The sequence below is a fragment of the Nanorana parkeri genome, unplaced genomic scaffold (genome assembly GCF_000935625.1).
Source record: "Nanorana parkeri isolate BGI_ZX_2015 unplaced genomic scaffold, ASM93562v1 scaffold1157, whole genome shotgun sequence".
Lineage (NCBI taxonomy): Eukaryota > Metazoa > Chordata > Amphibia > Anura > Dicroglossidae > Nanorana > Nanorana parkeri.
In genome coordinates, this window is record NW_017307425.1 from 460,517 (window position 1) to 471,518 (window position 11,002).

The following is an 11,002-nucleotide window of genomic DNA, read 5'->3' on the forward strand; positions in this document are numbered from 1 at the left end:
TCAGACATAAGGGGGGGTGGGGGGGGTCGGCATCACTAGGGGCATATAACAGCAGAAGCCATATGCACTGCCAATGGGGAATGAGAAGCCTGTTAGAATCGCCTTCCCCAGTCTTTCTATAATCATCAATTTGCATTGCCCCGGACTGTGTCCAGAAACTGAGGTGGTTGTGGGAGGGGCTATCCTGCAGTGGGTGGGGCTGTCCTGCAGTGGGTGGGACTCTCCCGTGGCTTGGAAGTCATCTCAGTGTAAGGTCCAGGCCATGGATAAACTACAACTCCTACAAGGCAGCCTGCAGTGGGCGGGGCCTGCTGTGCCTCTCCCACAGCTCTGCTCTCTCTCTCTTTGTGCAGGGTGACTGGTCTTGCATCTGCCCCTTCCTGCAGTTTCTTGTGGTGGGCGGGGCATGCTGTGCCCCTCCCACAGCTCTGCTCTCTCTCTTTGTGCAGGGTGACTGGTCTTGCGTCTGCCCCTTCCTGCCGTTTCTTGTAGTGGGCGGGGCATGCTGTGCCCCTCCCACAGCTCTGCTCTCTCTCTTTGTGCAGGGTGACTGGTCTTGCGTCTGCCCCTTCTTGCAGTTTCCTGTAGTGGGTGGAGCATGCTGTGCCCCTCCCACAGCTCTGCTCTCTCTCTTTGTGCAGGGTGACTGGTCTTGCATCCGCCCCTTCCTGCAGTTTCCTGTAGTGGGTGGGGCCTGATGTGCCCCTCCCAAAGCTCTGCTCTCTCTCTCTTTGTGCAGGGTGACTGGTCTTGTATCTGCCCCTTCCTGTAGTGGGTGGGGCCTGCTGTGCCCCTCCCATAGCTCTGCTCTCTCTTTGTGCAGGGTGACTGGTCTTGTATCTGCCCCTTCCTGTAGTGGGTGGGGCCTGCTGTGCCCCTCCCATAGCTCTGCTCTCTCTTTGTGCAGGGTGACTGGTCTTGTATCTGCCCCTTCCTGTAGTGGGTGGGGCCTGCTGTGCCCCTCCCATAGCTCTGCTCTCTCTTTGTGCAGGGTGACTGGTCTTGTATCTGCCCCTTCCTGTAGTGGGTGGGGCCTGCTGTGCCCCTCCCATAGCTCTGCTCTCTCTTTGTGCAGGGTGACTGGTCTTGTATCTGCCCCTTCCTGTAGTGGGTGGGGCCTGCTGTGCCCCTCCCACAGCTCAGGCCATATACAGCACAGTCATGATGTCTCTCTGCTATTATAACAAGGTAATATCTGGGTTTGCACAGACATTTGATGCACACAAAGGGGATTTATATACTTTCTGGTTATTGAGGAATATATTTCAATAAAATTTTTTCTGCCCGTGGTTCAGTTTTGGTGTTTTCTATGACAACGTCTAAGTGACTTCTATTCTGTAGCAGAGCCGCGTCACTGATGTCCGTCACACACATAACCGCGCGACGCGTCAGAGATACTTCACAAGATGAAAGGACGTCCTCGGCTCGCGGCGATCAGCATCCTCGTAAGTATCCCTTGTGCTCGGGGCCCCTATGTGACAGGTCGGGGGTGAGAGAGACGCTCATAGGCGGCCGCTGGTTATAGAGGAATCATCATTACAGTAAATGGGAATGCAGGGATCTCAAGTCTCCCTGATGTTCAGGGAGTCTCCCTCTTTTGGACAGCAGCTTCCTGATAACGAGTCGCTCAATATCGCTCATATAAAAACGCGCGGTTTTCATGTCGCTCAGTGTGAATGGGGCCTTATATGTATTTTCTTTTACTCTGTGTGTATGTATGTATGTGTGTATGTGTATATATATATATATATTATCATTATTATTTCCTTTATATTCTGACGGACGCTGTAAAAAAAACCCCCAAAAAACAGAAAGGGCACCTCCCTGAAATGAGACGGGAACCTCCCTGAAATAAGGTTTTGCAGGTTGGGATGTCTGGGAATGATTGGAGCTGCGCATACTATTCACATCAATGTAATAAACTCGCTTGTGTGACGCAGCAATGGGGAGGAGAGGAAGTCCCTGACCCCGGAGACCACAATACTGGCCCTGAGTTCAAGAGCAACGGATGCAAGAGATAGAAAATGAATTCATAACGTGAAGATTTGTTCTATAAGATTTACATTTGTAGCTTTTTGGACGTGTCCGCTCACCGTCCAATGGAATTCTAATCACTCACAACATGGACTCCTGTGTGATCAGTACTGCCTGATGGAGGAGTCCACAGAGATCCCTTCATCTGCTTTCCTCTCCCAAGGATCGCTCAGGGGTCACCATCTACTTCCTGGATGGAGATGTCGGCTCAGAGATGAGCAAATGTCTGACGCAGATCAGCCGCCTGCTGCAGCCTCTCACCTCCTGACTAGATACAAAGTTACAATGTTGCAGACTGATCTCTGGGGGAGGGGAGACTGAGGAAATGCTTCCTCCTGCCTGCAGCAGACACGTCATTGTCGTGTTGTGGTTATTGGACAGGAAGTGAAGGGAAGTCTCCCCAATAAGATACAGATGGCACCCTCTTTCCAGCTTCACACATCATACATAGACAGGGAGCATATGTCCCTGCTGGAGCAGGCAATGGAGACACGCCCCTGCCCGGCAATTAGGACACTCCCCCTGTACAGCAATGGAGACGTCCCCCCACCAACAATGGAGAGATGCCCTCTGCCCAGAAATGGAGACATGCCCACCTGAGCAGCAATGAAGACATGCCCCCCCACCAGCAATGGAGGCACGCCCCCTGACCAGCAATGGAGACACGCCCCTGCCCGGCAATTAGGACACTCCCCCTGTACTCCCCCTGTACAGCAATGGAGACGTCCCCCCACCAACAATGGAGAGATGCCCTCTGCCCAGAAATGGAGACATGCCCACCTGAGCAGCAATGGAGGCACGCCCCCTGACCAGCAATGGAGGCACGCCCCCGAGCAGCAATGGAGGCACTCCCCCGAGCAGCAATGGAGGCATGCCCCTGACCAGCAATGATGACACGCCCCCCACCAACAATGGAGAGATGCCCCCTGCCCAGAAATAGAGACATGCCCACCTGAGCAGCAATGGAGGCACACCCCCTGACCAGCAATGCAGACACGCCCTCTTGACCAGCAATAGAGACACACCCCCTGCACAGTTCTGAGGACACTCCCCCTGTGCCCAGCATCCCAAAATCCAATAGATATATATTTCAGTAAACATTTACCTCTGTCTTACTATAAATGACCTAGAGCCGTGGCCAAGATCACATGGTCTCTGGCTATCAAAAGCATTGTGGACATTTCACGTCATTAAAGACTGCAGAGAGTCTATTGTGTTCAAATTAAAGAGACCCTGATGAAAATGAGAAGATGAGGCCGCGCAATACTACGAGACAGTAAACATGGACAAACATGGCGGCCTCCGCGTATCTTATTAATATTATTTATAAACTAGAGCAGGGGGAAGCCAAACTCCGGCCCTCCAGCTGTGGGTGGAACTACAAATCCCACAAGGCATTGCAAGATTCTCACAGACATGACTCCCGGAGACAGATGCATCATGGGATTTGTAGTTTCACCGCAGCTGGAGGGCCGGAGTTTGGCTTCCCCTGAACTAGAGAAGGTTTCCTACAAAACTTGACTGCCATCGGACTCATCTCCTTCCTGCGTACATGAAATAGAAGCCTGCGCTTGCCCTTTAATGGATGTTTTTGGCATCGGATCGGACCGCTATTTATATTGCTGATAACAAAATATTGAAAAAGTTCTTGAATGTCACAACGCGCCGAGCCCGCCATCCATCTCCCCTGATTCGCCGGCTTCCTGAACATGTTTTGTAGGAAATACCGACGCGCAGCTCTGTTATGGTTGGCGCCGCTCCGTGAAACATTTTCCAGGGACGCTTGGCCGGCGGGCCGCCGCTGGATTTTTATCTCCGCTTGTCAACATTCATAAATGGAAGGAAATAAGCCCCTCCCCCTTAAGTACGGAGACCCGCCCACACACACACACCACGCTATAAAACCAGAGGAGGGCCCGGATGGCTCAGAATGACTTGGCCCGGTCCGGTTGTGGGAGTCGGCAGAAGGAAATCTCGGCGGATAGAAAAGATGATTTGTAACAAGTGGGATCCAGTTCTCCAAACCCGGCTGCGACTTAGTAACGGCGCTCGTGGAATTCTCGGAAGATTCGGGTTATTTGTAGGCAGCCCCCAAATTGTTTCTTTTTTTTATATACAACGCGTCAAGTTTTATTTGTCCTTCTAAAAATGTACAATGTGAACACTGGTATGGCTTCAGTCACTGACGAGTGTGCGTCTGACTGAAGGGGGTGACTGACGAGTCACTCCCTACACCCCATGGCCTGACGCTGGGTTCACACCTGAGCGTTTTTTTTATGCTCGTTTTTTCGTTCAGTGAAATGCGCGTTTCACTGGCGGCCGTTACCGCGCTGATCTTGCAAGGGAGGTTTTGGGAGTTTTTAATTGCGTTTCAGGGCGAAACACAATTAAAAACACCCAAACCGCGCTGATGGGTTCAGGCGGGGGGCGGTTCGGACCCGAGTGGTCGCATGAACGGTCCCCATAGCAGTGCATGGGATCGTTCATGTCGGCGGATCCGTGCGGCCGAACTGCCCGGTGCGAACGGGATCTTAAAGCCCAACTCCACCTAACACTTTTTTATGGAAAGAAGGTTTCAATGATATGAATAACCTGACCGCTGCCGCATCCACTGAGTGTGTTTGAGTCATTGTCTACACCTCGGCGTTCCATGAAGGCAAGGCAAATGCGCGCTCTGATCCACGTTCACACAGCACGTCAAGGACGTGCTATGTGCTTGCAGTGCAATTATTTGTTATGGTCACCCCAAATGCGGCTGGGAAAACACATTTTTCCCCCCCATCTTTAATGCACGAGCAGCATCTATTGCAATCAATGGGGACACGCATCACACGCGAGAAAGAAACGCATGCAAACGAGCACGAATATGCGAAAACGCGACATGTGTTCCCGCTAGGCCTAGGTGTGAACGGGGGCCTTCTGTTTTTTTCCAACACCTGGAACTGTCACTTTTTCTGGACCGCTTCTCAAACAGGGGGGGAACACAGAACGCATTTTGCAGACTTTGCTACATGAGTTACCTTTCCCGCGTTTAACACTCGTGCAGCACTCATCAATCAATGGGGACGCAAGTCAGACGCAGGGAAAGAAATACATGCGAATGTGCAGAAATGCGACACGCGTTCCCGTGTGCTACGCCTGGGTGTGAACGGGGCCTGATGGTTTTTCCCAACACCTGGAACTGTCACTTTTTCTGGACCGCTTGGCTCGCACTAAAGTGAAAACTATAAGGCCTTGTTCACACCAAATGCAGAGCAGATCCGGTCAGGTTTCTGCACAGGCACGCTAGTCTTTTAGATGCGTTTTTGATGCGTTCCGGGCTCTTTTTGGTTAAAAAAAGGGCTTTCAGTGTGTTCCAGGCATTGGCATGCGTTTTTGATGCGTTACAGAGCAGATAAAATAGGGCCTGCTGCAGTTGTTTCACCTGCTCTGCAACTGCACGCTGCGATGTGAACTGGAGCAAAAAATACCATTGGAATACATTGGACGCAGTTTTGATCCGGTCTGCACCTGCTCTGCTCTGGATCTGCTCCGCACTTGGTGTGAACAAGCCCTAACGCATCACAAACGCGTCAAAAACATGTCTAAAAGACTAGTGTGCATGTGCAGAAACCTGACCGGATCTGCTCTGCATTTGGTGTGAACAAGGCCTAAAGAACAATGAAAGGGGAATTCATATAATAAATACTATCGTTATGGTTACTGGAATACAATATATGTCACTATAATGGGCACTTTACACAAGCGGTGTCATAACAGAGGCGCAATCACAGAATACGGAGCTGACCGGAAGCTCCGCGGGTGAACACGTCTGCCATGTACATGGTCACCAATGATATTGTCCTTTTGGGGTATTACTCCTATAAATAAAAGTCTCTCTGTTGCCGAGAGCCTCTGATCAGGTTCAGACCTTCACATCCCGGATGGCAGAAATGGAAAGTTTGACACTGCGGCCCTCATTTATCAAAACGTCTGAAATAAGAACTATCAGTGTCACCCGTATCTGCCAATCTGGAGAAGAAAACCTTGAAATTGATCGCTGGGAGGAAATGAACGGGAGGCGGGACACACAGGGGCGCTGGAGGGGCAACTAGAAGAACTTTTCTTTTGCAGGACATGTTCATCTTGATTTCTTTTGTAAGCTGACGGGGTCGCCTTAATAGAGGGCTGGACCAATCACAGGAGGCAGGTCGCCAAACCTCCTTCAAAAATACAGCTGACACCTAACATTTGAGGATTTTCTCTAGCTGCTGTCAATGGAGCCGACTGAATAATCCTGCCGGCTTCTGAAATGGACAGACTGGATCCTGAATTCCATATTTGGGAGTCCTCCCCTGCAGGGGCGTCCCGAGGCCGGGTGTCACCAGGAGCGGAGACCGGGTGCCACCCCGCCGTGACATCATCTTGGTGATGAACGCCGGCAGAGAGAGGAGGGGACGTTCACCCGGGCGGGATGAGGAATGCTGCCGGGTCCCCTCCTCTCTCCTGACACTGTTGGGCTCTTGGTCCATGACCGAGTGCCCGACTTTACAGAGGGAGTGACACCAAACTGACTGTCAATCGTTTTGGTGTCACCCCTCCAATGGTGTCACCCGGGTGCGGGCCGCACCCCCTGCGTGACGCCACTGCTCCCCTGCCTTAAGATGTCTCATATACAGAATTAGGAGAATTGATCAAAACTGGAGCAGACAAAATCTGGAGCAGTTGCCCATAGGAACCAATCAGCTTCTCTCTTCAGTTTGCTCAGGTAAGATTTAAAAATGAGAGAGAGAAGCTGATTGGTTGCAGTTCAAATCTACTCCAGATTTTGTCAGCTCCAGTTTTGATAAATTCCCCCTCAATGTCTTTTTGGCCTGCATAGGTAAGATGACAGTGCCCTTAAATCTTTGGAAGCATTTATCTAGGTGGATTTCTCCATTCACAATACTTTTTCTGTAAGAATAATCAGAAAAGGTAACAACTTTTAATATTTTGTGGAAAGTTAAACTTTTTTTTTTGCCCACTTTGCCAAATAACTCCCATGACGTGCTAAGTTTCTTCTTTCTTCATGGAAGAACGTTTGCAGGCTCTGAAGTCTTCGTTTAATGAGGTGACATGGGATTTGCTCTGGAGGGCTTTAAGAATCTGCATATGAGAAGGAATTGTTAAAAGGTTACTGGAGGCTAGAGTAGATGCTATGAGTATGACTTGGGACACCCACGCTGGGTTGGGAAATCACCTCCACTAACCCAGGCCACTTACAATAGACACACATTCAGTGGGGGAACAGTTGTTTTGGAGATCATTAGATGATCGTACAACTTGACTTTTTGAATGATATACACAGAGATGGTTTAATAAAAAGCTAACATATTAAAATGTGTTTTACAAGGTTTTTTGACCTGCTTAAGTGTCAATTTGCAATGGCTGCATATTTACCTGCATATCAAAAAGCACCCCAATGTGTCCTACACTTTATTATTCTATTTACACTGTAAATAAGATTGACAACATTGATTTTACTAATCTACTGTCACAGCCTGCAGTGCAGAGTTTGTCAGTAAGGGCAGTGCAGAGCTTGTCAATAAGGGCAGCGAACCACCAACATATTCGTTTCCTTCACCAACGACATCCTAGCACGGCAAAAAAAAAGTCAAAACTCCATTGAGTTCTGCCGGATGATGGTTTCCTATATTGTAACAAGTACTCAGAAAATCTAACACAGGGGTGGGCAACCTCCGCGCGCCTGCTGTAGTGAAACTACACGTTTTAACATGCCTCTGCCTCTAGGAATCATACCTGGGGCAGTCAGACTCTTCTCAATGCATCATGGGATTTGTAGTTCCACCACAGCTTCCAAGGTTGCCCACCCCCTACTCTAACACAAAGGAGACCAATCACACTTCAGAAAAGGTAAATAACTATATCGGGTGATTTCATTGTATCTGTATTATAAATATATCCATGTATGTGCCAGCTTTGGTTTACTGTCCATTAGGTCATGGTAGAGTGGTGGACCCACCAGGGGCAAAAGAGAAAATGATACCAACTGGTTATTATGAACAAATATCAGTCGCAGAGCATTTGGAGAATTTCCTTCTCGAGTGCAGAAGCATAGAAACACATTGAATAATTGATGTTGTAATTCCAGAGCCGCACAGTATTAATCATTAAGGTTTCCCGATGCAAACATAGTAAAGTTGCAGATGCTGGTGCGGTGCGACCTACAAAAATATGCTTTACAAATTATGCCGGAGGTCCTCAGAACCATCGGAAGATGAGAGAAGATGCGTCACTGGTACATACAATATATATGAGTGAGCCGTGTGTCATTGTACGCTACCGCAGAACTCTATGCCGGAACAGTGGCTGCTACAAATGTTGCTATCAAGGCCTGCCTTGTATTATTCTACTGAAGGCCAGAAAAGGAATGAGGACTCTACGTGGTTATGGAATTCCACTATGACAGTCTTTGCTTCGGTAGGACATATACTAAAATTGGAATTCCACCATAATGGTCCTTGCTTTGGTAGGACATATACTAAAATTGGAATTCCACCATAACGGTCTTTGCTTCGGCAGGACATATACTAAAATTGGAATTCCACCATAATGGCCCTTGCTTTGGTAGGACATATACTAAAATTGGAATTCCACCATAACGGTCCTTGCTTCGGCAGGGCATATTCTAAAATTGGAATTCCACCATAACGGTCTTTGCTGCGGCAGGACATATTCTAAAATTGGAATTCCACCATAATGGTCCTTGCTTCGGCAGGACATATATTAAAATTGGAATTCGACCATAATGGTCCTTGCTTCACTAGGACATATCCTAAAATTGGAATTCCACCATAATGGTCCTTGCTTCGGCAGGACATATATTAAAATTGGAATTCCACCATAACGGCCCTTGCTTCACTAGGACATATCCTAAAATTGGAATTCCACCATAACGGTCCTTACTTCACTAGGACATATCCTAAAATTGGAATTCCACCATAACGGTCCTTGCTTCGGCAGGACATATATTAAAATTGGAATTCCACCATAACGGCCCTTGCTTCAGCAGGACATATACTAAAATTGTAATTCCACAATAACGGTCTTTGCTTCACTAGGACATATACTAAAATTGGAATTCCACCATAACGGTCCTTGCTTCGGCAGGACATATTCTAAAATTGGAATTCCACCATAACAGTAAAAAAGCCCGTATAAAGATATACCAGGGCAGCCAAACCATCACTTTTATATGCAGCGCCTCTCCTCGATTTGTCTCCCGATAGCAGTATAAGCTTTTGAAGTATCTTCTTGGCCTGGTGGGCAATGTTCTAGACTCAACAGAATTGTTGCGTCTATGAGAACATGCCATTGTTACCTTGTGAATACCTGTGGACGGATCACCATGACAACAAAGGGAAGCTTTTACCACTGGACAACATGATACTTCAAAAACCTGCAAAGGCACGATGTAAAAAAAAACTCCCTTACCGTATCACGTGTGTCATTGTAGTTTTATAATACAGTTGTCTACCGCTAGCTAGTCAAGTGCAAACTCACACATCAGCTGGCCATAAAGAAATCGGGTGTTCGCTTTACCTTGCCTGATAGAGATATATCTTTTGTTGAATGCCATGAAGACAACTTGAGGGTGACTCTCCTCAAGATCAAAGAGTTCATCTTTGCCAGGCTTGGAGCTCCGCCCAGCTTTTAGCGTGCCTGTAGGTCCCATCGGTGTCAAATACTTCCCAGTGCAATCTTTGAAGGCCAGCTTCCCGGCCTTGAACTCAAGAGTGTAGGCGGTGCCTTTTTCGGGGTCTTTGACCAACTTCCCGTCGTTGCGCAGGTAGCGGTTATCACAAGTCTTCAAACAGTATTTTTTGTCCTGATACACCAGGGTGATAAGGGAGTGCACCCCCCACGGTATGTTGCTGTCTGTGGAGATCTCATCCTCTTGAGGGCTCAGGTGGGCATACCTCCTCCTGCTCACACTAAGAAGGTTAGCTTGAGGATGGATGGCCAAATGCACAGCCCAGAGCTCCGTCTCTGTGATGGTCTGCGCAAAACAGGACAGCTTGTCTTCCGAGCCGCCAAAGAACCGCTTGTGTATATCTGACTGTAGGGCCCACCTGCCATCCGACTGAGCAGAGATGGTGAAACGCGAAGCTACTTCTGGCTTCTCAGCCTCGCACGACACGTTTCCATCTTTGTCGGCCGATAAGTATCTGCCAAGATGGTGGCTCTTGAGGTAGACCACCGAGCTGTCTACCTCATCTTGCTCCAAGGTCCAGATCTGCTTCTTTTTTAGGCTCGGAGCTGAGGCATAGACTTTGAAGCCAAAGGCTTCGGCTGTCAAATACCTGTTATCGCAATTGATCAGGCCGAACTGGATCTTCAAAATCTGGTGTATTCCATTGGTTGGCATTTTTTTTTTCTTCTTCTCGTTGCAACAACTCTCCAGTAGGTCCGCAAGTGGGGGAAAAAAAAAAAAAGTCTTGTGTTACCAGCAGTCCTGCGTATGAACGCAAAAAAAGGTTAGGCACTTTGTCAGCAGCCTTGGGAGATCTGGATTAAAATGAATGAACTGAAAAGCACCTCAACTTAACACCTAATGACGCGCTCTTGATCCTACTCCAGTTGCCTCCACTTTGGCCAGTGCCGGCTGCTCTCGTATAATCTGCACGTTGACGCGCTCCTCACATCTCCCTCCCAGACTGGATGCAGAGGTGGACTTTTCCAATTCACATATTAAGCCAGGACGCAGACTGCTCAGCCAAGTGGTAGCTGCAGCCTGTTTAATTGGCCGCATCTAGGATTACAAAAGCTCTGTCCCTGGTTTTCAATGAACCGCGAACCAGCAGTAACCAATAGTGGGGCTATTGCATAAGCCACAAAGAGGCTGTATGCCACGAAACAATGCCCCTTTTGTCCGGCCGCTTCTCAAATATTCAACTCCACTGAGTGAACACTTTCTCCTCGATTATTC

The 11,002-nt window shown here is 48.5% G+C and overlaps 1 protein-coding gene across 1 annotated transcript in view; it reads right to left on the bottom strand.

Moving 5' to 3' along the window:
• FSCN2 (fascin actin-bundling protein 2, retinal) overlaps positions 1-10,484 on the bottom strand; it is a 23,823-nt gene extending 13,339 nt beyond the window's left edge. The window contains exon 1 of the mRNA XM_018568228.1: positions 9,616-10,484. Coding sequence (XP_018423730.1) covers positions 9,616-10,441 — 826 coding nt within the window. The 5' untranslated portion in view covers positions 10,442-10,484. The remainder of the gene's footprint in view (positions 1-9,615) is intronic.
• Between the last annotated feature and the right edge of the window lie 518 nt (positions 10,485-11,002).